This window comes from Trachurus trachurus, assembly GCF_905171665.1.
Source record: "Trachurus trachurus genome assembly, chromosome: 4".
NCBI classification, from domain to species: domain Eukaryota; kingdom Metazoa; phylum Chordata; class Actinopteri; order Carangiformes; family Carangidae; genus Trachurus; species Trachurus trachurus.
Window position 1 is genome coordinate 13,467,745 of NC_139898.1, and position 25,328 is coordinate 13,493,072.

General features: G+C 42.2%; 2 protein-coding genes across 5 annotated transcripts; both read right to left on the reverse strand.

Moving 5' to 3' along the window:
* Positions 1-273: 273 nt before the first annotated feature.
* Positions 274-15,707, reverse strand: LOC310984337 (unconventional myosin-Va; the record flags this gene model as incomplete). Its single annotated transcript, XM_083969520.1, has 35 exons — positions 15,663-15,707; positions 14,927-15,037; positions 14,655-14,823; positions 13,649-13,793; positions 13,309-13,465; positions 13,053-13,196; positions 12,822-12,903; positions 12,609-12,716; positions 12,345-12,457; positions 11,947-12,215; positions 11,756-11,837; positions 11,142-11,282; positions 10,908-11,039; positions 10,653-10,736; positions 10,440-10,556; positions 10,265-10,362; positions 10,067-10,153; positions 8,527-8,847; positions 8,043-8,199; positions 7,024-7,263; positions 6,710-6,919; positions 6,491-6,584; positions 6,256-6,404; positions 5,941-6,156; positions 5,616-5,716; positions 4,799-4,913; positions 4,473-4,578; positions 4,124-4,258; positions 3,256-3,407; positions 2,932-3,021; positions 2,304-2,436; positions 1,911-2,211; positions 683-857; positions 519-599; positions 274-435 (listed from the first exon to the last, which is right to left on the reverse strand). The coding sequence occupies exons 1-35, from the start codon at positions 15,687-15,689 to the stop codon at positions 274-276; spliced, it is 5,004 nt and encodes a 1,667-aa protein (XP_083825646.1). The 5' UTR covers positions 15,690-15,707.
* Positions 15,708-16,752: 1,045 nt separating this feature from the next.
* On the reverse strand, positions 16,753-24,129 carry mbd3b (methyl-CpG binding domain protein 3b). 4 transcript variants are annotated; one of them, XM_083969484.1, is made up of 8 exons: positions 22,124-22,168; positions 21,881-22,005; positions 20,628-20,787; positions 19,602-19,739; positions 19,418-19,508; positions 18,307-18,484; positions 17,605-17,757; positions 16,753-17,390 (listed from the first exon to the last, which is right to left on the reverse strand). In XM_083969484.1, exons 2-7 carry the CDS (start codon positions 21,988-21,990, stop codon positions 17,610-17,612), a joined length of 825 nt encoding a protein of 274 aa, XP_083825610.1. In that variant the 5' UTR covers positions 21,991-22,005; positions 22,124-22,168; the 3' UTR covers positions 16,753-17,390; positions 17,605-17,609. The 4 variants fall into 4 exon arrangements, with proteins under 4 accessions (XP_083825610.1, XP_083825612.1, XP_083825611.1 ...); XM_083969486.1 differs by lacking the exons at positions 21,881-22,005; positions 22,124-22,168 and adding an exon at positions 24,074-24,129; XM_083969485.1 differs by lacking the exon at positions 21,881-22,005 and having other exon boundaries at positions 22,124-22,192.
* Positions 24,130-25,328: the final 1,199 nt, after the last annotated feature.

A 25,328-nucleotide genomic window follows, 5' to 3' on the forward strand; every position in this document is an offset into this window, starting at 1 on the left:
GTACCATTTCTGAATGCAAAGAAAAACTACCGGTGATTGAAAATTGATCATCAGCACTGGTGCCTTTTTAAACTCGGTTAAGATACCAATCTTTTACATGACCACTCACCCTCCATGGTAATGTTAAGAAACTCAAAGGTTTATCGTATCATATTTGTTCCTCTAAAACATCCATGAGATAAATTTAAAAGTTATCCTAACAGTTATTTAATTTTCAAAGGACTAAATTCAGTGTGTTGGGATTTACACTGAGCTGAGGTGACGTCCTGTTTTCTAGGCTCTGCGTAGAAAGGAGATCTTGAGGGAGTCTGGGATGACTAACTGCTCAGCGTGGAGGGCAGCGGGAGGCGAGTAGGGGAATGTGACAGGAAAAAATCGTCTCACATCCATCAGGAGCTGTGGAGGCTGACCGTCAGAGCGGCCTTTCAGGAGCCCCTAGGAGAGCGAGGACAGGGACACGTTATTTTAAAGTAAATCAACAAAACAGATCTTAGAGCCGTAGACCTGCACTGTGGTACCTGGACAGTGCGGATGAAATTCAGAGTGACCCTTTCATCGAGGTCACTGTGTGGAGTGTAGAGGGTCAGGATCTTCACAATCTGTCGGACAGAAATCAGACACCAGCAGTTAAAAGGCAGAAAGTGTCTTCTCTCTCTTGAAGACTCGGGACAGATGGACCCACCTGCTGGCTGGACAGCGCAGTGCAGGTCTGAACCAGGGCCTGGGCGTCCGCCTCAGATTTCTTCCCGGCCTGCAGAAGCTGAACGGCCTGGATGAGCGGCTCCAGTGTGGCCACAGCGCCTCCTGCCTGCAGACCTCGGCCACGCATCCACTCCTCCAGCAGACTCACGTTGTAGCTGAGAGACAGAAGAAAGAGAGGGTGATAATAATCTGCTGCGTTTGTATGGGAAACACCTCAAGAGAGAAGATCCAAAAGTACAGTGTACACTATGGAGCTAGAACAGTCTCATAATTAATAAATACACATAGAAATTTATAAATACACAAGAGGAAGATTCACAAATGTATTTGGGGATTTGTATATGTGACTCAAAACACAAATACATTTTCAATGCATACACAAATATGTTTAATTCCATATAAAAGTAATAATAAAATATTCACATAAAAAATAAGATTCATAAACATATTTCCGATGCACACACAAATAGAAAAATTCACAAATATATGCATGTAAAAGTATTTGCAGTCTTCATAGAATGTATATTTGGAGCTTGTTACATTGCTATATGAACTGTTGGACCTGCATTTACAAAGTGCTTTTAATTTGTAAACCTCGCTGCATTTGTGTGTGAAACTTTTGAGACTCCCCTGACGTGACCCCCGATCGACAAATGCGTTTTTTTTAAGAGGGAATCGTCTGTAGCCAATCAGGTGTCTCCCTCCTTTACATCCATTGCATGAGTACAGTGCACTAAAAAAAAATATATTTCAATTAATAAACAGTTAATTGTTAAGCAAGTACTCAAATAATCAATAAATTAACCATTTCAGTCACTTTTTAAACAATCACTAGAATAGTCTCTTTTGGGTTCTATTTAAGACACTGTCTACTGGGGGTGAATTTTTAATTTTTACAACTTCACTGATTTTGTTTTAGTACAGCAAGACTATAAAGTATGAACTGTAGGCATATTTATTATATTGCATATTAAAGTGATCCCAAAAAATAACTACAGATCAGTAGAGATGTTTGTGGCTGATTCAGTGAGTTAAACACCCAACAAATCAACTTCATCAGAGATATCAAAGATAAATCTACGTCAGGATATATAAGCAAAGCTAATGTCAACAATCTGTCTATAGGCAAATAAAGTTGCACATGATGACACATGGGAACACGCTGCATATGTATGTACGGTGGTCGTGTATCGTGTATCCTTTCATACCGTATTTGCATCCCTCGACTCCAGCAGCACATGTCTTTCCGCAGCAGCAGACTGTTCAGAGCGGAGGCAGAGATGTAGTAGGTGAGCTGGTGGAAGGCCTGTTCTGTCAGCGCTGCGGGCAGAGCCTGATGGGACAGGGCGGTGTGCAGCACTCCCAGCTCCCTCAACACTGTCGACATAGTGGGAGCAGCATCACCGGCAGCGGTCCTGGGGTCTGAGCCGGCTCGCTTCCTAGATACTACCAACTTGGCTGATGAGCCGGACAGCCCGGGGATGGTCTCCGACTCCAGCAGGGCAGAGACTGAGGGACAGGGGTGATAGCATGTGAGATAATGGGGGTGGGTTGGCAGGGGGGTAGCAGGGACATCAGTATCATCTTCAGTGTGGTGGTACCTATGATGTTATGCAGGCGTGTCCCGGTGATGGAGAGAAGCTGCTGATAGGCCTGAATACACAGGTCACTCAGGGAGCGGCTCAGGTCACTCACGTCACAGGTCAGTGGAACCAGGTCGTCTGAATCAAGGGCCTGAAATGTACATTTTGTATGGTGATGCATGAGGGAATTTGGTAACCCTTTAATTTACAGGCCGCTAATTGTGTGATAATGTTAAGAAATAGCCAAGACATAACATTTAATTGCATCATAATGTCTAGAAATAGCTAAGAAAAAAACGATTGATTGCATAGAAATAGCCCAGAAATAATGGTCAGTTGTGAGGACTTGGTGTAGAACAATTCTGGCCTTTCCCAAAAAATTCAAAGCATGAAAAGCATGTGTAATCTTAAAAACATGACATTACTATGAAATTGACCACTATTTCTAAGCTATTTCTTGACATTACTATGCAATTAATTCTTATTTCTTGGCTATTTCATGACATTATCACATAATTAGCGGCCTGTAAATTAAAGGGTTACCAGGAATTTCTATATAAAAGTGGGAATTGGAAGGACTTATTTCTGGATTTAAAATGTTCAAGCCAGTAATATATGAATAATAATCAATAAATGTTCATCCAACCTGTTTTGGGGAGTGCTGGGTCAACAGGTCATGCAAGACACAAGAATTTTTCAGCCACAGAGCTGTCATATCCACATCGGTGCTATGTTTCTGCAGAGGCAGAGAGGATGAGAAAAGGTTACAGAGATCGACATTCTTGTGCGAAGGTGAAGACACATACACACACGGAACAAAACAATCAGTGGCAATCACAAGAAAGTGTTTCAAAGTAAGTTGGGGCCACCTCTCTGTGCGGTGACAATCTACCTGACATGATGTGAACTGCCCTTAATGCATTAATCCTAAACCATATGGCACGCCAAGCAGGTTCAGATCCTAGGTTACCTTCAAAGCTGCCTTCATAGCAGTGACAGCAGCGCTACAAAGAGAACGAGCGCGGCTCTGGTCTCCGCTGCAGTCGGCCTGGCGGACACACAGGAAGAGCACGCTGGCAGGCAGGCCAGGAGGCAGAGACAGGGCGCTGTCAGCACGGATGTCTGGAGCACAGAGAAGAGCAGCAACGGCAGAGTGAACATGGCCAGGTCATAACTGTCAGCTACAGACGAGCTGGGCAGAGTAAAAGTTTATTCTCGTGAGTCATGTCACACAAAGTTGTGGTGTCTTGATAAGGTCAGACCAGGCTGAAGTCCCACTGGAGTTGGAAGTGTTCGCAAAGAAGCTCAGACACTGTCCTGGGCGCAAATCAAGTGACTCGATGGAAGATCGATGGAAAGAAATAATCTGAATCCAGGGTCTGAAAGGTTATCAGCCCTGTTAAACATTCAGTTAGCAAAATTAAAATGAGCATTTAAAGTTACAAGATGCCAAATGTAGCACTGGCTCTTTAACTTAATGTAAACAAGAAACTCTATTTAGGTTAAATGTTCCTAAAATGAACCTGTATAAAGTATAGTTATGATGCAATGTATGTTTGTGTGATTATCTGTATTAAATTGAGGTTGGTGGTCCAATCAGCCTTCTGGTATGAGGAGGAAAAACATCTGAGAACTATATTATGTAATTCAACACAATGGATGGTGGTGAGTTCTTGTGTACACTGTCAAAGAATTTACTAATAAATGCTTTTGATTATCCCTGATACTCTACTTTCAGATTCTTTGACTTCTATGCAACGCTACCTGTTTGAAAAGAGGCAGGAGGAGAGAGGTGAGGATGAAAGCAGGATGGAGGGGTCAGCTGGGGTCAGTCTCACCTGTGATGAGGCTCTTGATGAGCTTCGTTTCATCCTTCTTCCTACACTCCAGCAAACCAGTGACTGCTGCTGCTGGCTTCGGTTGGGTCGGACGGAACGAAGTCTCAGGACTCACAGCGGACGAGAGAAGTGAAACTGGAAAATGAAAAAGCATCAGCAGCATTCATTATTTTAAGAGCAAATAATGCACCACAGTGCTATGTGAAGTGAAACTTTATATTCAATATTTATTGTCTTAACAGAAAAGCAGAATGAGAACCAGGCATTTTATTCTGAAAGTGATATGACATTTTAAAAACCAGGAAATAATGAGACAGAGGAGTTTACAGGTGTGGAAATGAAATCTCACCCTGAGTGAGGAGTCGTCGGAGGGACACTGTGTTTTTGAGCTCCTTCAGCTCTCTCCTCAGTTTGACACACTCCCGCTCTCTGGCCTCCAGGTGCTCCTGCAGCTCCTTCACACACAAACAAATCCACATTTTGGATATGAACCAAGGTGACTCACAGTGAGCGCAAAAGAAGAAAAGCTTTTAAGCAAACAGCCAGTTGTGAGGGCAGCTAGACTGTGGTGGTTATGTAAGGCAGACACACTGGGAGATGAGAGAAGAAGTAAAAAGACGAGATGGGAACATAATAATTCATGGAGCACAGATGATTACGTGATGAAGTCCATACCTGTCGCTGGGGAGCAGAGGAGGAACCAGAGACGGCGCCACTCAGCTCGGACCTCAGGGCCTCCAGCTCCTCCTCCCTCTGACTGCGCTGGTTACGAAGCTGACTCTCCAGAAACCTGACAGATAGAGGGAGAGGTGATATTGAGGTGATATGTATATATATATATATATATATATATATATATATATATATATATATATATATATATATATATATATATATATATATATCACCTCAAATAAGATATGTGATATTATTTATTTATATATTATAGTCACTTACACTGAAATATTAGTATATTTATATTCATATCTATATTTCATTGTCACTTACTTTGCAATATTTTTATATAAATGGTCACTTTACATCACAATATTCTCATTTCATGCACACCTGCAGTAGTAGTATTTATATTATTTATACTTATATTTATATCATTGTCACTTACGTTGCAATATTTTTACACCATAATCACTTTACCTATCAATACTTTTATATCAGGCCACCTTATATCCTTATATCCTCAGTACTTGTTTTTGCACATTGCCTGGTTGAAGGTTGATTTGTTTTACTGTTTATTGTGTCTATATTTTCTGTCTGTTGAGTTGTGTTGTGTTTGTGTTTTTGTTTTTTGTTTTTTAGCCCTCTCTACTTTCTTCTTAACTTGGCTGATGTAACAACTAAATTTCCCCATTGTTATCTTGTTTGTGTATATATACAGTAGATATACATACATATATATATATATCACAGCATAAATCTGACAGGGAAACAAAACAAAGCACTGGTAGGAGTGAGCGAGTAGCGTCAGACTGACTTGTTGGCCACTCGTACGGCATCGTAGGCGTGTGCCAGGTCCTCGCCTCTCATTTTCACCACTGGGTCTCTGGCCACATCCATCTTCTCCATCAGCTGCTCCTGTCAGAGCAAACATGAACAAAGTGTGACGCTGTGTTGTCTGACTTTCCAAGATTACAACACCAGTTGGAAAAAGTGCAATGCAGGGTTTAACACTCACAGAAATAATGTGATATTTAGATCTCAGGCTTCATAAATACTCATAAAACTGTTTTTCAAATAAACATGAGGACCTTTTGGGGAAATCCCACTTTTCTCTTCTATTTCTAGTTACTCTCTCTCACCATTGGTCCCTCCGAGCTCCACACTGAGGCTCTTCTCTCCAGGGAGGGAGACGTGACACTGACCCTGCGGACCTCCTCGGGGGAAGGTAAAGCAGATGGGAATGGTGACAGGGAGAGTGGGGTGAGGGACTGCGGTGACAGCGGGGTGGGTGAGGGAGAGAGAGGCTCAAAGCTCAGACTCTGGGTAGAGTCGGTCCTTCTGTGGCCCTTGGTACGCTGTCGTGAGGAGGAAAAGAAAACACTCTCAGTGAAACAGGATGGAGCTTAAAACCGCCTCTGTTACTTTTTGGGGGAATCACAGATGTGGTTATGAACCTCAGTGAGAAGACTCATCTCTCTGAGGTTGTCGTATCTCTGCTCTAGTCTGGTGAACTCTCTCAGGAGACCCTGGTACTTCCTCCTCTCTTCATCCAGCTCTTCCCTCAGAGCTGCACTCGCCTGCGACACAGCCTGTTGCACATGCTCTGCACACACACACACAGAGGAAGAATAAGATACAAATGTGGGGGATAAAAGTGAAAAAGACAGAGACGAATGCCGAAGACCTCACGTTCTTGTGCTTTTTCTTGTTCAAGGAGACGAGTTGAGAGTTCCTCTCTCTCTTTGTCAGAAGTGTCCTTTTCTCCCCGTAGCATTTGCAACTCCTTAAAAAATGAGAAAGACAGAGGCATCAACAATTAATGTCTGAATTAGTGAACGGTAAATTGGGGGAAGGAAAATGCAAAGACAACATCTTGAAAATGCGTGCAGTTATTCCAGGCCTACTTACTTGTGTGAGTAGCAGGATCTCCAGAGCAGCTTTGTCCTCTGCTCTCCTCCTCTTCTCCTCCTCCTTCTCACTGACCACTGGACAGGGCTGAGGTTTCTCATTTTTCTGGTTCTCCAGTCTCTGTATTGTCGCCTTCAGAGCCTCCAGCTCAGCACTGGCGGCATCTCGCTCTGAATGTAGAGTCTCTCTCAGAGCAGCACTCTCTCTGGCCTGGCAACATGACAACACAACTTCATCATGCAAAATCTAAAATGAAATAACCTCTTTCACGAACGATTTGACGGGTCAAACTGCTCCGAAAGACTCTCACCCACCTCCTGGTCGGCTCTTAACTGCAGCTGCATCAGTTTGACCTCCATGCCCTTGTTGAGCTCTCTGTACTTCTCCACTGAGCGGGCCTCGCTCTTCAGTTTCAGCAGCTCTCTCCTGGCAGCCCTGCGGCGCGCGCAGCACTGCATGAACACCACCGCCGCACGCACTCGCCTGTATGCCTTCCTCGCCAACCACCCACGCACTCTGGCCTGAAGCAACACGGCAGCACGCTCCGCCACCAGCTGAGAGGAGAGAGTATATTTACATTCTCATCAGTTTAGGTTATGTCTATATTACAAATACATAAAATGATACTAAATATGCAGGAGGAGGATGTTTGATTCAAACTCTGATGGAAGTTACAGGGCGGTTAAAGCCTGTTGACCATGGTCTGGGTGAATACTCAATTCTGATTGGCTGCTGCTGGGTGTCCGTGAAAAAGGGTATAGGACACCTACAGTATAAAGACGTCACGGTCAAATTCCCTGATGACAGTTCTAAATTATTGCGCTGGTTGGTAACCATGGCAACAGAGACTTAGAGCATAACAAGTTTTCTTCAGTCCATCATCCATCATCAACGTTGAATGTTCACTGTGCCACTGTGTGATGCTGTGATTTTTCTCATGTTGCCGATTGTTGTATTTGCACATTTATTTATTTATTTATGGCCATTGCCAATATGGATAAATCAAGTTTTTCTGACTGTCTGACTGACTCATCCTCTGACCACCAGAGTCTGTGACAAAAAGGGGTAAGAAGTGCATTTAATTGGCCTTCTGAAATAATACTTTGTATCACGTAACATTAAGCCGACAGAGTTGCTATGGCTCCGCTGTGGCTTGTGAAAATGTATGATTTCAACTGTAAAACACATTGAAGTATAAAAAATTGATTTAATATTCCTTTCTTTGGTAAGTGACCATGGTATAAGCGTGATAAAGTCCTTCGAGGTGTCGATTTTATCAGGAATTAATGGACGATGTCACGTGGCATTATCCCTTTACTTATTAACTGCTGACCTGTCTGTATCTGCGGCGTGTCAGGGTGCCCCTGGTGAAGGCCTGGATGGTGACGGTGGCGTGGCGGATCATGAGGAACAGCTGTCTGACCACCACCATGCGGAAGGTCTTCTGGATCACTAAGGCCGCCTTGGTGTAGCGCAGGGTCAGGGCCAGTCTGTAGAAAAATGACAAGGAGGCAATTATCATTTAACTAAAGGAGAGCATGACTTCAAAATGTTTAAATCTTGGTAATGTTTGGAAATTATATGTGTGGGGTTGAGAATGTATACACAAAATCATTTCCGGATTCCACAGTGACTGAAATTGGAAATTTGTATATTTTTCTAAAACTTTATGTTCATGTACAGCATGGTGAGGCAGTATTGATATGGGGAAATATTTGTATTGGGGAGATACACTGATATAGCCACAACTTGTACACTAGATAGGATATATTCTCTCTCTCTCTCACAAACAGACAGTATATTTTGTCCAGCCTCACCGTCTGGCCAGAGCTCCTCTGCAGTATCTCTGTATAGTGACAGTTGCCCACAGCATCCTGGAGTATCTGATGCGTGACAGCCACCCTCTGACCCGGCTCTGGATGATCACTGCAGCCACACGCAGCCTCTCAGCTCTCAGCCGCTCCAGAAGAGCCACCTGACCAGCTCGGAAAAATACTTTGGTTTTCCCAAAGCAGTACTGGTCTGGGTCTGAGATGAGCTGAGGCAGGGTCTGTCTGCACGAGGCCTGGGCCTGCTCCTGACTCTGAGGGCCTCGAAGAAGGACACGGTACCTGCTGAAGAACTCCTCGTACGTCCACCTGGTAAATAACACGGAGAGAAAATAATTCGACCGTTCTATTCAGATCATTTCTGTAGGAGATTGAATGCCATGTGAAATGGTGATTTATGTTTATTCTGATTTTAAAAAATGGGCTATTTACAGTATTTACAGATTAAAATGTTGACAATTCATATTTATAGTAAGTAATTTAAAAAGTTTTACATTTCATATACATATATTGCTTTTGTAGTATTTGGGAGTATGTTGTGGCTTTCTGTTCATTTCATATTCAGTCAACACTGTTGTGATTTTATGTGTGAGAGTTTGATGAAATTCAGACATCTGCAATTTGAGACTTATTCCTTACACAACACAATTGTTTGCTCTTGAAAATGTTACAGCTAAACTGCTTAAAATATAGAAACATAATACAAAAGTACTAATTAATTGATAATACAAAATTATGTGAATGCTAGATGCAAATGCTGACATCTTCCATCATATGACTGTCTTGTCCTAAACTATGGTCCTAAACTATGGAATAGTCTCCCACAAACAATCAGATCTTCACCCTCCATAGACATCTTTAAAACTCAGCTAAAAACGTATCTCTTCTCTCTGGCTTTTAACTCAGTCTCATGAGAACCTCCCATAGGCCTACCATTATTCCCACTCACTTGTTGTTTTAATGCTTCTTTGTGTCTGTCCTGTCTTTGCTTGAATTAATCTTGTATGTAAAGCACTTTGGTCAACATCTGTTGTTTTTAAATGTGCTCTAGAAATAAAAATGACTTGACTTGACTTGACTTGTCCCATCCTGCACTTTTCTCCTTTCTTTAACTTTGTTTCACTTCCTGTTTTATTTTGGTGCGTCTACCCTGTCCCTTTGATTTCAGATTTCCACTTCCTGCCATTGTGTGTTTCCCGCTCTTGTGTGCGTTGACCCCGCCCCTAATTTGTGCCAGTTTGTCTTCATTCCCTGCAGCTGTGCCAGCATTTCTCTTCTCTGTGTAGTGTGTGCAACCAGTTTCTCTGTTGACCTCATCGTTTTGCCCAACCCCTTTCTTTCTGTCAGCCTGACCTGTTTGACAACCTATGAATTTACTTTACTGCAGTATTTTAGGTTAAAGAACCTCTGCTCTCAGTGTGAGTGTGTGTGTTGCATTGTGAGAGTCTTCATATTGTTGTAGTGATAATGACTGTGTATATAAGTGTTAAGAGCTTTGTGGGGATTGAGACAAAAGTCCCCTCATTACCTGGATGGATAACCTGCAGCACTGATACGAATGGTCTCCAGCACCCCACAGGCTCTCAGCTGTTGGACTGTCCTCTTGGGGTCAAACCTAACATGGAGGGTCATGGTTTGTTTAGTGCACACATGGCAGTCTCCGGTAAAACACATCTTTAAACAAAGACTTCACTGTGAAGGCAGGCTCAGCGAGGTGAGGACTTACATAAAAGGCTCTTTGAGGTCGTTGGGTTTGATGCAGCGGACATAGTGAGGCGTGGTGCTGTTCAGGGTGTTCATTAGCATCTGTAAGGACTGACGGAACTGACGGGCACAAACACAGTGTCATCAATATCATCAATGATCTGTGTGATGTGATGATGAAGGTGGTGACCACTCACCTGGAAGCCCACGGTCAGTTTGTGTTCTCTGGTCGCTCTTTTCCCTGATCGAACACTTCCATTGGCCACAGTGGAGCCGGCCTCCTGCTGCTGGAACAACTCCGCTACCAGCTCCGACTGATTCAAACATTCACACACACACACACACACTTATTGATTCCCTAATCACATAAAAAAATATATTAACTTGTGATATTACTAACATGTATCTACCTGGCTTGCTTTCAGAATATTAATAAGCTCCTCAAAGACTGTGTCTCGATTCTTGTCTAAAAAGCCGCCACATTCGTATTGCACCTGAGAAAAAGAAAAACCACAACACAAGCTGCAAACATATACAGTGGACACAAGTGGATACACAGATTTTCTTTTATAATGAATAGTGGGCAGTCCATGCAAAGATTTGCTACAGTGCACATTTAGTTTTCCCCTCAATTGATTTTCATGGAGTGTGTTCATCTCTCTCACCGTGTCAGCAAAGTGCAGAATGATGAAGGCGCTGTTGGACAGGCGAGGTTTCTGGAAGTGAGGGTGGCGCTTGCTGGTCAGGTGTTGATTGTACAGCTTCTGTACCCAGCTCTCATCTGAGCCTTTAGGCATCTGATCGAGAACACAGAGAATTATCAAATGCACAACAGCTCAATAGCTTTTTTTACATTTAATATAATGTGACACTTCTTGTAGTTAGATTGCGAGACTGACCCTGCACTCCTCGTCTAACAGATCAAAAAGGCCGAGCTGTCCCTCTATAAGACTGATGCACTGCTGATTGTCACTGAACTCAATCCTGCTCCAGGCCAGCTCCTCCCGGACATACTCCTCCTGCTCCAAGTGGAACACGTGCTGAAGAAAAAACACATCAAAAATTAAAACATTAAACATTGAAATTGATAGAAAACAACAAATACAATGCAATGAATCCACCCATCACCCATCCTGATCATAAAAAACTTTTTTGAGGAGATAGAAAGCTTGGCTACAAAAACAATCTGTGGTTGTTTCCCTCAGACACAGTCAGAGCAGCACTTCCTCCTGTATTTTGTGACTAGGTGTGATTTTGAAAAGTGTTCACCAAAAATAAGCAAAGGGTCTGATGACACACAGGTCTGTAGTGACCTGTAGAACTGAAGACTGGACAATCTTCGTTTATGATGATATCAGTATAAGGGATTAAACAACAGAGGAATTTGTGGTAAGAAGTGAGTTGGACTCAAGGCTGTAGGCACTGTAAAGAAATGAGCTGTCACTTGCACATACAACCCCTCTGGTTGTCAAGGCAAACACACCAAAACGCCTCTGCCAGCATCAGGACCTACCCTGTTAAACTGCTGCTGGAGCTTCTCATTTGCATAATTTATACAGAACTGCTCAAAACTGTTCCGATCGAAGGTCTCGAACCTGCTCAGCGAGAAATACTTGTTAGTTCAGCTTGAAGACACAATGAAGATTTCAACCATACACTGCACACTGTGTATTTTACCCAACACCACCAAACCTAATCGCTCACCCATAGATATCCAGCACCCCTATGAAGGATTTGACCTGTGTGCTCTGGGTGCGCAGGGCAGAGTTGAGCCTCTGGACGGTCCATGTGAACAGCTGGCCGTAGACTTGTTTAGCCAGCGCGTCTCTGGCCTCTGTCGCCTGCTGACCAGACATGGGTTTGACCAGCATCTCTCCCCCTACGGCCAGCCTGCGATGACACAGCCAGTGGGCCATCTGAGGACCTTCAACTCCTAATAGCTTGGAGAAGATGGCCAGAGAGCGGTCGTCTGCCTGAGAGAGGACAAGGAGTCAGGTCTAACTGCTGATAGGGGAAATAAGCTGATGGCCATGCAGATGTGTTTGCAGTCACAACTAAAGGGGAGGGGGAGACACAGAGAGCATTGGAAATATATTTCTTACATCAATATAACCCCTGTCTGAACTTCTCCCACTGGCTTGGATGTTAACATTTCCCAGATGTAGAATAGATGACAGGATCCTGAAGAGCTCCATCTGCTGGTCAGGCTGCACACCTGCAAGTTGGACAAATATACCAGCAGTCTTTTCTTTAATCCTCACAAACGCTGACATGATTCAGGTCTGAAAATGTACAGTGTTTGTGTTTGTCAATTTGTATATAGATATAGATATAGATATAGATATAGATATAGATAATAAAACTACCCAGAATGGTAAAAGCATTGCGTGTGCGCTCCAGGTCTGCTACATCATCAGTACCAGGTATCTGCATCTCCCCTCCCTGGTTGGTGTAGCGGAAGTGTTCAGGTGCATCTGGAACAAGAAGACAAATCTCCACTATCCCTGCATGCAGCACAAATTATAACATACAATGCATTACGGACAAAGAACCAGGGAGCGCCGGTGATTAAGTCTCACCCAGTTTGAGGGATCTCATCTCAGGCAGCTCTCTGGAAGCACACAGCTGGTAGAAGATATGGTAGTTTCTCTCTGCTGATGCCTTTTCAGGCATAAAACAATCATTAACATTTGCACAAAACATATTTGATATACTTCCGTGTGTGGTAATACATTCTCACTCAACAGAGTATTTGTTATGTGCAGATAAAAACCCAAAATGTTCTCAGTGGACAGTGAATGAGAGTTTACCTGGAACACAACCCGAGACTTCTCCAGCAGATATGTCCTCATGTTTGCCCCAGTAATGTCACCGCTCCTGCCAAAGCCAATCTCGATGTATTTCCCAAAACGACTGCTGTTGTCATTTCGAGTTGTTTTGGCATTCCCAATAGACTGTAGAGAAGAATTCACAATAATTGTATTCACACAATAATTGTATTCACACAGTTTTTATTATTTGTGCGTATACCAAATGAACAAAAATAACTAATGAAAGAAACTTCACCTCCATGATAGGGTTAGAAGCCAGAACCCTCTCCTCCACGCTGGTCTGCTGTGCTGCTCCTCCAACCGCTGCAAAGTATCGCATTGTGAATTTGGCTGAGACGGTTTTCCCTGAGCCCGACTCCCCGCTGATGATGATGGACTGGTTCTTCTCCTCCCTAAGAACACAAAGAACAGTGGCCGTCATACTCTGTTGAGTAAAGTGATGCTCATCCTTGTTGCTGCAGGTTTTAGGTATCCCATTAGTATGATAGTATATGAAATACCAGGTTTACTTTTCAAAACGTTAAAAAAATATTCACAGTTGCTCAAACTTATGATAGGAGTGCTTGAGCTATGACCTGGTCATGGTGCGGTAGGCCTCCTCTGCCACTGAAAAGATGTGAGGCTCCATGTCGGCCATGTCCTGACCACTGTACGCATCTATCACCTCCTCTCCGTATATGGGCAGCTGGTCATAGGGATTGATGGCCACTAACACGATACCTGGAGGGAGGGGAAGACACAAGAAAACATGAATCTACATGACACATACTGTATATTGCATATTACATTATGTATTAGTTAATCTCAGTTTATATTTTTGTTATAAAGACTATAATGACAGATGTAACTTCAGCATTCTCAGTGCAAACCAAAAATGTTCAGTTTTGTCAAAACAAAACCAGGCGCTCATAATTATGACGAATACAATGAAACGTGTCGGTGCATTCAGTTGCAGTGGCTTCTGCTGATAAGCTTATGTTAGTCTCTTCATCTTAATTGTGTTTTTATGTCACACAAATATTGTGTCCTGAGTGCAATGCGTCTTTTGTTGTTTTCAAATGTGACCTTCACACTAAGAGCGTGGTATTTTGCTTCAGTTTATATTGGGATGCATGGTATGGCTGACTTGACACTGGGCTTTTCTTCAAGTCTGCTTCACCTCTGCAACAGAAAATGTCACAACATCCTGACCACAACCTGTAATTCACCTGCACATAACAGAAGCAGGATTTTCAGGGCACATTAAACAAATGTCTTTAAAAATGACAGTTCATATGTCCATCATCATTTGGATTAAAAACAGGTTTCAGTTTTGACACCTCCTAAAAAAGAATTTGCATTATCTGCTCCGCAGTAACATCTTCAACCAGTGGCAGTGTGGGTGTTGCCTCATGTCTCAACCTTTGACCTAGTGTAATCAAGGTGACATTATGAGCTGTAATCATGCAAACAGAAGCACTTAGTAGCTGCCTGTCTCACTTACACATACAGTATGTTGTCTCTCTTTTAGTGTGTCCTCTCTGTCTCAATAATTTCCTTAAATCTCACACCATCTTCCACTGCCTCCTGCTCAGTGCTCACCGCAGTATGTGTAGATGCTGCTGTAGTCAAGGAATCGAACCCGCAGGTTGTGCAGGACCGCAGGCTCATGGAGGAAGCTGAGTGCTGTTAGATCATTCTCCCCCTCCAGGATGTCGGGGTTCCCCAGCGGTGGGAGATCAGAGGGGGAGCCCACTGGGTAATGAACCACCTATCAATGTAGGGAGGAAGATGGATGTTGGCATGGGGGGCAACCATGAAAATTGAGCATTCATATTGATTCCTGAACAATGTAAATGTACTGCATGTCTCACATCTCCATTAGACAGCTGCAGTAGGAGATGTTCCTCCCCTGGACTGTAGTCCTGGAGGAGCTGGGCTGATACCCAGACTGCATCTGGGTCAGGAATCCACACACTCTCTCCCTAAGCAAAGTAACAGAGTATTGTGAAACGGGAAAATTAAAACACACTTGGCATCTGCGGCACCAGTCTGGGAGAGCAGAGACTTTCATTTTATTTTCTGTCCACCACTGTTCCGGTACATGTCACATTCTCTGACCCCACCCTGACAACACATTTGTCCCCCATCAGCATAAAAGCCTCTTAAACTATGTTAAAAATTAACGCCGGTCATCCCTGTCCAAATAACAGGATTAGCCATTATCTAATTTGCTTCCTAGTGTGTCAGTTTTGCAGATACATTTTAATCTGTACTTTGATCATTGCAATTTTGTAGATTATTGAACAGCAGGTTTACAGAAATAAAGATTAAATAAGATACAGAACATATGAAACTCAGAAAAGCTAACCATTTAAACACTAAAACACATTCAATGAAAAATGATGTAACTTGGAAAGGCTGGCAAACTCACACCCGACATGTAACACAACACAAACACAATACTGACAGAAGATTAACAATGCTGCTTTTATATCGGGAATAATTACTCTTCTTTAAAGACACACTTGTGATTAACACTGCAAAAGAGAGTGACAAGGGGAGCATCATTTTTAACATGAAAAGAAAAAACAATCAGTTCTGTCTTACCTTGCTGTATAACTCCAGTGTTGCCATTTTAACTTCTTCAAAGCGCGTCTGGAAACATTGTTGAGAACGTCTGAGTGGGCAGCCCTCTGAAGAAACAGCTGGTATCCTCTGCTCATCTGCAGAGCCGCTGTGTGTGCAGGTGGGTGACAGTGTGTTGCACTTTGTCCACGCTCACATAAAGACAGAGAGACTGTCAGGTTAACTGTTAACTGTGCAGAGGGATGCAGTGATTCAGTGGAGGAGAATGTAGCCTACAGTTTGAATTATTACCGCTACGCACAGAGCTGTGAACACAAGTTAGATGAAAGTCTAAGTCACAGTTATAGATATGAATGTACAGTTTTTAATGCACTTGGGAGAAAGAAAGCCACGAGCTGCAGACTTGGTGACATACTGACTCATTTTAATAAGTAATACAATCAAATTCAGCAATCAGCCTGCTGATATTGAGAAGATAATTTTACAATTGTGAGTTGACATTATTCATAATCAAACCTTGACATACAGGGATGAGCTAAAATCATGATTCCTCAGATGATAAATGAATAGACATGAAAACTAAACTGTTACTGTCATTTTGCTGTGTCACCAATTTTGTGCGTGGGTTTACGAGGAGGCAGCATGTGTGTGGTAACATTGACACATTAAAAAAAAAAAAAACTATAAACTGAAGCTGTGACAGAAACAAAGCCTTGGCACTAAAACAGCAATGTTTCACAACATCAGTAAGCACCTATATTAAGATGAAGAGTTACAAACAGTAATAGTTGTACTATAGAAAGAGGTTTCAAGTCATTTCTTTTCCACTGTGCTCAGCCCACTCAAGTATACTTTCTTTCACTTTTCAAATACAGACTAGAGTCAACAACCTTAATGCCTTTCAAAATGACATGTCTCCTCTTTGGTCAATACTGCACATGACTCACAGGGTAACAAAGCTGACATGTAAGATAATATTTCCTTGAAAATACAACAATAAAAAGTTAACTCTGTCCTGTCCAATGGATGTACATAAGCTTCAAACTACACCATCTGTTTTAATAACATCAGTAGCCTGCAGTAAGCCCCCCACCCACCCCCCTCCCCGAAAAGCTGATTCAAATGAGCTCAACTTAGTGTAGGAAAAACTCAACTGGTTCCACCCAGAAAAGGGGAATAAGTGTGTTTTGTTAAAAATACCCATGGAGTGCACCTTTAAAAAAAATCAAGAAAGAGACATGTCAAAAATACAAAACATTCATATCCAATCTGCCGTCAACAACAAAAAAGCACCCAAATTGACTTTTTGCCGACATAAAATGTTTCTGACATGATTGTCGCAAAAAATACAAACCCATTCAAAGCCTTTCGGTAAAAAATATGCTCATCATCGAACACTGAATTTGACACACTGTAGTTAAGTTATCTTTAATGTTTGCAAGTTCATTTCATGTAATTTTTTGTTAAGAGATTCCTTTTAAAAAACTTTTAAAGTCATAGATCAACTTTGAGTCATTTCAGGGGCGCTGAAGTCATCGAGTCCCATCCAGTGGAGTTAATGACGAGTGGATTTGTTAGAGACCAAGTCTTTCAGTTGGTGGTAAGTCAGGTTTAGGTTTAAACTGGATGCAGGTACTTGGGGGAGTGGGGGGGCAGTTCTTCAGGGTTGTACTGGTATACGACTCCTACTGTTCGTGGTCGCGTGCGTGCGCAGACGTTGAACAAACCTATTCCAGACTTTACAAAACCCTATAGGAGAGGATGGTGCCAATTAGGTCGCATTTCAAACTTCATCATTTTATTTGTTCATGCAAAACTTGTTCAACAGTTTCAAACTGGAAAGAGGAAGACATATTATTTACCCAAATTAGCAGTTTGAGTTTGTTTTCTCTCTGAGCCACAGAAGGAACAGTTACATTTTCATCCTATCTTTGTTGATTTCCTGAATTGTCCCCTAACCAACCTGTGCTATACGCTCTCCATGTCTTCACTGCCGTTGCCCTCCTCCTTCAGATCCTCCCCGTCAGTGGCAGCCTCCTCGACGTGGGCCAACATATCAGCCATCAGCGCCTCCTCCAGCCTTTTCCTCACGCTGTACACCAGCTCCTCCTGTTTCCTACACATAAACACAACAGGAAGCTGTTACAGTTGGCAGTTACAGATGCCTATAACAGCCACTGAATCAGCACAGAGCAGATGGTGTATTTTGTTTTTTCCCTACAAAGAGCAAGGTCAGTTGTTATGGACTGTGGACATTTTCAATAGAATCAACCTGTTTATCTTCGGGAAAATAAAAGATGGTGGCAGATTCATTTTGAATTGTGATTTTCTCATTATTTCTTTACATCCTGCCTTTCTTTTCTTTCTTTTTTGGTGTAATTGTGTTTTTGACAAATCTAAAACAAGCCAACATTACAAGGACTGATTTAACAGATAACAGAGGTGACATTATTCAAACTGCCCGAGTGGTTATTTCCTGTTTTTAAACTGTCACACAATAAAGATCTGAGCCAGATATGCAGCACACCTGTTCTACAGGCACAGGTCACAGCATGTGGCAAAATCTGGTTTCCAATTTTTGGTTCAGACTTTTTTGGGGGGGATATTGGGTTAAGCAATTAACAATCTGGTGATCCATGTGTGGTTGTGTTTAGTGTTGACCCACCTGATGTCCTCATCAGTGACTATAAAAGCCTTGCACAGCGGCTGTGCCGTGTTGAGCCACACGCCTGGGTTCTTCTCCACAGCTGCAGACAGCTGGCCGGTGATGGGAGCAGCACTAGTGTGGAGAGCGCTCGCAATAGCTGATAAGAGAGTCTTGTCTGTGCAGCCTGGGCCAACACCTGGGGGATCGACAGGGTGGTTAGCTTTGGTTTAGTCACATTTCATAAAAATAAAACTTACTACTACAATACTGACATGAAGACAAAATGTCACTAAAAGAAGTAAATTCTTCCATCTGAAGAAACAATGTGAAAGTGGTGGATCAATGTGCAGGAGCCAGGATACTAATCACTGGCATTTATTTGGGGAATGTCCAGTAATTGTAAATGTATGGTCTGAGATGCACAAAATATTAGAAATCATGTTCCATATGAAAATACCTTACCATTTCAAAACTTATTTTGGGAGAAGTTAACTTTCTCATAAGGCATCTCAACAAATACCTATTTGGTGTTCTGATTTCTGCTGGCAAGAAAACCATCACCAGGCGCTGGCTGCATCCCGACTCCCCCACAATAGAGGAATGGACCGATATTGTTAATGAAACATAATGGAAAAGATTGCTTTCTCACTTTGTCTACAAATGGATACATTTACTCAGTCGTGGTCAAAATGGGTCTCTTATGTATGAATGTTACAGTCACATCCTAGAGGCTTAGCAAACTAAATTGCTTACCTTTTTTGTTCATCTCTCTGATGGTTTAAAAAGGATTGCCTGGTCTCTAAACTAACATATTTCAAAACGTCCCCCTACAAGTGAATTCACCTGTTGTTACTAACCCATACATCCCTCTTTCATTCATCATTGTTTTTTTGTTGTCCCACTTTTCGTTTCTGTCTTTAGTTAGTTTTGTTTCTTTCTTACAAATATACAAATACATATTTTGAACACTGCGCTGACTCACAGCGACTGCAGTTTGGGAATTGCAATGTCTCAACTGACATCGGTTTCTTGGTTCACAATAATTGTGAACCAAGAGACCGATGTCAGCTGTGTAATGTAATCTAATCTGTGATGATAATAATAATAAAGAAAAATGGTGGTGGATCACCTTGTAGGCCTTTAGGCAGCTCCATTGTTTTCACCAGCTCCTCTGCAATGTCATAAGCGTTCAGACCGCTGAGCTTCTTCTCCCAGAAAAGCTGTGGGCAAGAAAGAGAAGTGACGTTGTCAGATAACCGGCGTTTCAGGTTTGTGTGAGGCAACGTTAACCGTGATACCCAGAGGTTTCTTACCTGTCTGGGCTGGTCGACAGCTTTTTGAGGATCTGTCTTCACTTTGTTGTTGGGATGGTTGGTAACCTTGGTAACAGGCTGCTTAAAGATGGAGGCCGTTTGTCTGACTGGGAGTGACGTGTTCAAGTCAGGTTTTCCCTTTAAAGAGTGAAAGACACAGAGGGAAGAGGAGGGCAGGGTAGGTGGGAGAGAAAAATGAGTGCATGCGGTCATGTAGGTCAGAGGATTTGGATTACACAGCAGCATGTACAGGTCTCCTGTATGTCAGTGCTCGACAGTTTACTGAATTGACGCATGGTACAATATCAAAAAACTTTTTATCAACACACTGCCACCTGGCGTGCCAGTGGAATATAAATCAGAACATTAATAATCAGCAGGTACATTCAGTTATTTGTTTAATTTTTACCAATAGGCTCATGTGAGACTCCACTGTGTGTTGGAAAAGAACAATCAATTTTAATTTGATATGGCATTAATAAGTGCCAATTCTTTTCATATCAGATAACCCTTCCCCCAGCACTCAGTTCTCCAGCTTTGAAACTTTTTGCAAGTTCAAATACAACATGGGCTTATCTACATGTACATCCTAAGATGACACACACACACACACACACACCCTCAACTGTCTGATAGGAGATACGGTTGATATTAAAAAGCACAATAAACTCTTAGCAATGTCCCGCACCTGAGTTGAACAGGTGTTTCGGTTGCACCCGCCACTATCTGAAAGGCCAAAAAGACCTCAATCCTGTGGCGCTTGATCCACTGGCATATCACCAAAGTAAAGTTTAAAAACAGCCAGTGCAGACTCCAACAAACTCGTCACTCACTTCTCCCTGTACTATAGACACCTAATATGTTACTACTTATTGAGAATCTAAATCTAAATCTTTTGTTTAATCACCATCAGGTGTGTGCAGCTATGGGCTGTGTCATGGACACTGTATAATACAGAAACGTCTCACTGCCCCCAGCCTCTGTCAGTCCTGTTCGACAGGCCGTCGTGAATCTGTTTCATCTTACCTTATTCTGGTTGTTGTTATCATATCGCATTCTCTGACGGTTCTTGTTCAACTTGCTCATCAGCATCTTCCCCGTGCGGAAATCGAAGGAGCTGAGGTCCATCTGGTTACCAAGGTAACGGGCCAGCTGAGGCTTGCTCCGAAACTTCTTCCCAGACGGACTGGCAAGATGGGGGAGAGGAGGAGTGATAGAGGACATGAGATACCACTTTTTTAATATATTTTCTTACACACACACACAATAAAAGAAACAACACAAACAGGCCAGAACAGAGGATGTCAACACCGAAAACTGATCAGCGATGATGAAGGCAGAGAAACAGAAGAGGATAGGTCAAACTGCAAAAAACACTGTAGGTACAAACACAGCAGACAGAAAACTATACCAACAAGGACCAGGACATGCAACAAGTCAACAGCAAACAGAAGAGCAGAGCACATCCAAATGAGAAATGGCACTGAAATCACATTACACTGTGTGAAATGAGTGCAATCTTTGATGAGCACTTGACTTGAGCCCTGGTGTCTAATAAAAGCTGAACAGGTCTTTAGTAGAGATGACAGTTGATGTGAGTTATCTATATATGTAACATATTCAACAACATTGCAAAGAGTAGCCTGTGGAGACGATGTAAATATGGAGATACATACTAACACGTTGACCAAATGTTTCATAATGGAAACATTGCAGCTCCGACTGTGTGAGCAACATTATCTTTAGCCTGAGCGATGACCAACAAAAGGCACAACTGTGGGTGGATACGTGCTAGTAACTCATGCAAATGTCTCTTACATCACACACCACAGTTAACACCAGTATGATTGTACAGTTAGCCTACCACAAACTATACAACCGACCCGCCTCCCCCCTCTCTTGCCTCTGTTCCTCATCTTGCTCTTCTCCTCTGCTAAATGAAAACAAATCTGCCGTTGTTGATTCACTTCAGAGGCAAAGGAAGACTTTTTTCAGCTGACATGACACTGTGGTTTATTCATCCAGGGCCTCGCCAGGCGTCAGGAGCTGCCACCACTACTTAGCCTGCACGGTTTGGACAGACTCCCTCTTTATCCCGGCTACTGAGAGAGCAGCTGGCCTGGCTTGGCCTGGCTTGGCCTGGTTGGGCCCCCTCCCCTCCCTCCCACTTCCCATCACAAACTTTATACCGACCACCGTCCCCACACCCCCTTACTTATTACACTCCGACTCGTGGCTTGTGCATCTATAAGTTTTGCGAGCTCTCGTTGTGTCAATACCTAAAATAATAGACGTCGCTTTTTCCTGCCGACAAACCCGACTTTCTGGTCACTTCTTCCATTTTCCAGCCCTTGGGGAGAGCAGTGCAATCCCATCTTTTCTTCTCCATTTCCGCGCGAGAACGCTTTTTAAAAAAAAATCCACTAAAAGTTACTGCGAAGAGGCAGAGGCTGGTTTCAGGAAATGTGTCGCTTTTTTTTTTTTTTTTTTTTTTTTTGCACGACGGGCCTGGCGCTTCTTACGCTTTTGTTTCGTCCATATTACTACATGCGTCCTCTGTAATGGGATCTCCCGGCTGCTCACAACATCTCATCTCTTTGTCGTCGCGCAGATCTCTCCGCCGCGGACCTCTCGGCCGCATCACTACCTGCTCCTCTCGCCGGGCACGACGGCTACATCCGCCAGGAAAACGTAGGACGGAGCGGCTAAGTAAAGACACCGCGATGCAGCTGGGACACGACAGGAAGTTAAGAAATTGTGACTTCAGAGTAAAAGCATTGATTGGATTTGGGGTTACAACCATACTGTGAGTGTAGTGAAAGGTCAAACAAAGTTTGAGTTCAACAGTTAGACCCTATTCAAGCCCCTTAGACTAGCTGTAGTGCACTTAATTTCCATTTCTTGAAACAGAAAAGAAAGTTACAAACATTTTGTTAAATAAGATACAAGATTACCATTACAAATTAGAGATCACAGTAAAACAAACAGGCGTGAAAACAGACACTAGTAGTTGTTTAGCAGCTCCACTAAGGGCTGCCACAGCGGACCACCACCTCCATACTTATTTAGCATAGTCTCTCTCTTTCGGTTTCTTTTTTACTCTGGATGCTGTTCCTGAAACGACCTGGGTCAAGTTCAGCCATGGAACCACCAAACAACAGATAGGTAACTACTTTGAATAAAAAAAATACACTACAATACAAAAGTAATAGAATAATACTCCAAACCAAAAAAACATAGAACTTTGTACATAGCCTATTTGTGTATTTTACAGATATTTTGAGTCTAGTTGGGTAACTACCAAACCAGGTAGGATAATAATTATTTGTTTTTATGATAGCCTATTGTAATATTGTTTTACAATGTTTTGATTCCATAAAACTATTTACATAATATTGGCACTTGAATTTAAACTGACTTGTTGAATGAGCTGAAAATAGTTTAAAGTCAATTACTTTCTACAAGTCTGAATGTATTTAAACACTCAAGTTCAATAGTAATTTTAGCTAACTAAGCTTACATGTCACAGTCCATGTTGAATTGTTTTATTACCTTGACTTATTTTGGTTTAAAGGTTTTGTTGGTTAACCTATTGAAAATAACATTTTAATAACAGAGTGGAGTCTAGGCTTGCTTGGGTCAATCCCATGGTGCAATAATAAAATCTTGTTCGTCATTAAGTCTTTTGTTTTGAAGTTTTTTTCACCGGTAGTATTATTTTATACTTCATGTACCTTGACACTCAGTGCTAGCGCCGCAGCAATGTTAACCTATGGGAAACATAAATTACGCTACTGCTACATATCGACCGTAAATAGCAATCACGCAAATGCGATGACAACAACCATAAAGCTTGAGGGCATAATTAAATCTGCAGGTCGGGGTGAAATAAAGACTCAGACCTGCAGCGTGTGCGGTAAAAAATACAAAAATGTGCAGGTTTCGTGTTGAGCTCCGTGCAACTGAGCCGTTTCACCACGACAATGCCCACCGTTGTCATTCAGCGGACTTGGAGCCGGCTTTTATGAATGAACAAAGTAGACCTCATCGATTAAACACAGACACCATTTTAAAAGGCATGTCAATGTATTTACAGCTACTCTGTGTGTATTACAGCCATGCACGAAAAATATCATATGCTTTCTGAGGTTCAAAATAATCTGTGTGGAAACAGCACATAGCACACTGTCGACGCACTGTACCGACTCCATGCTTAATTCAACATTAGCTGTAAATATCGGAGCAATCAAACCATAAAAACACACAGCGATGCTGAAGAAAAGAGCGACATCCTAGCTGAAGACCACAGCGTTGCTATTTTGCAAACGCTAGACCACCGAGTGCATTTTGCCTAAATCGATGCTAAACATACTTTACACAAACACAGTGAAAACGACACGCCGCTTATTAAACGATAGTTACAATTATCACCGCGCTCGGTAGTTTTATTGTCCCTTAGATGATGTACTTACTCGTTTTTATCCATCTTGAAGACACTATCTCGTTTTCTCCCTCTCGCTATGTTAAATCCCTTCTCCCCTCTCCTCTCAGTCCCCTCCCCCTTCGATGGGAGAAATGAAAGACATTATCCACGCAAATTTCGCAGTCTGGCTGATAAAATGACTCTTGTCTGATATCTGTCGCAAAACTGGCGTATTGTCAGTGTACAGCAGCTGGGCCTAAAATACCTCCGTTAATAATAGTTATCCAGCAGGCACGGGTTATATTATAAGACTTTAAATATGTATCCTCTAAAGTAAAAATAAATATATATATATATATTTAAAAAATCAAAATATTTTAACAGTAAAAATATTAACGGACAGTCAAATAGACATTTTTACAACTGCTTGTGGCATTGGATGATTAAAGATGTTCAAATATTTTAAGAATATACGATATATATATATATATTACATACATGTAAATCCTCTATACACAAATGCATAAAAAAACGTCATCATGCACTATGGACCCATAATACTTGTGGGAAATAAAACAAACAAGAGTCATTGGGGTACGTTAAAGATTTATTCACATTAAATAACACTGAATCAAAAATAGCATTTATATAATATAGTGCATCCTGTTGTCCGATCTCCTAACAAGCCCTCAGCGACTGATTGTTGAGCCAGCGCATCCCACTTAAGTTTGCGTTGTGCAAGAAATCCACCCATGTGCCCATTGCCAAGCTCTGGTCCTGCAGGCAGACACACAGGCCATTCATTAGTAAAAATGTACACAACCACGTCTGTTTGAATGTGTGAAAAGCACATCCTTCCTCTCTCTCAGGCTGGAAACCTGTTTCCTGTCTCACTCAACAGAAGTTCTGACACAACCACATCCAAACAGTGGTTTCCAGGGTGGTGGGAGTGGAGGAGTGTGGAGAATAAAGGTGTGTTAACTATTAAGACGGCTTAGAAATAACTATGTAGTATTACTACAATATATAATGGTACAGAGTCAAAAAATATGATTTATTTGAACATTCAAGATAAGCACCTGGCATGGTCTACACCTGTCTGCTTCTTATCAGGAGCAAGGGGTGTGTGGCTAAATAAGTAACAATATGGCAAATGTGCAATCCAACTGAACTTTACTGAAGTGTGTGGAGGAAGGCCCGGTTACAATGAGTGCTGTTTCAAGATAATCCACTCACATTTTAGTGTTATGTCAGATCTTATTCATCCTCTTTGAACTTCCCGTTAATGTATGGCACATAGTCTA

What these genes read in the sequence shown, in the direction of transcription:
- mbd3b (XM_083969484.1), bottom strand. Translation starts at nt 21,990, where the DNA reads ATGGAGAAGAAAAGATGGGATTGCACTGCTCTCCCCAAGGGCTGGAAA. An exon ending in AGCGACGTCTATTATTTTAG is followed by an intron (nt 20,788 to 21,880) that starts GTATTGACACAA and finishes CCATCTTGCCAG; the next exon opens with TCCGTCTGGGAAGAAGTTTC. An exon ending in GCTGCCTAAAGGCCTACAAG is followed by an intron (nt 18,485 to 19,417) that starts GTGATCCACCAC and finishes TCGATCCCCCAG; the next exon opens with GTGTTGGCCCAGGCTGCACA.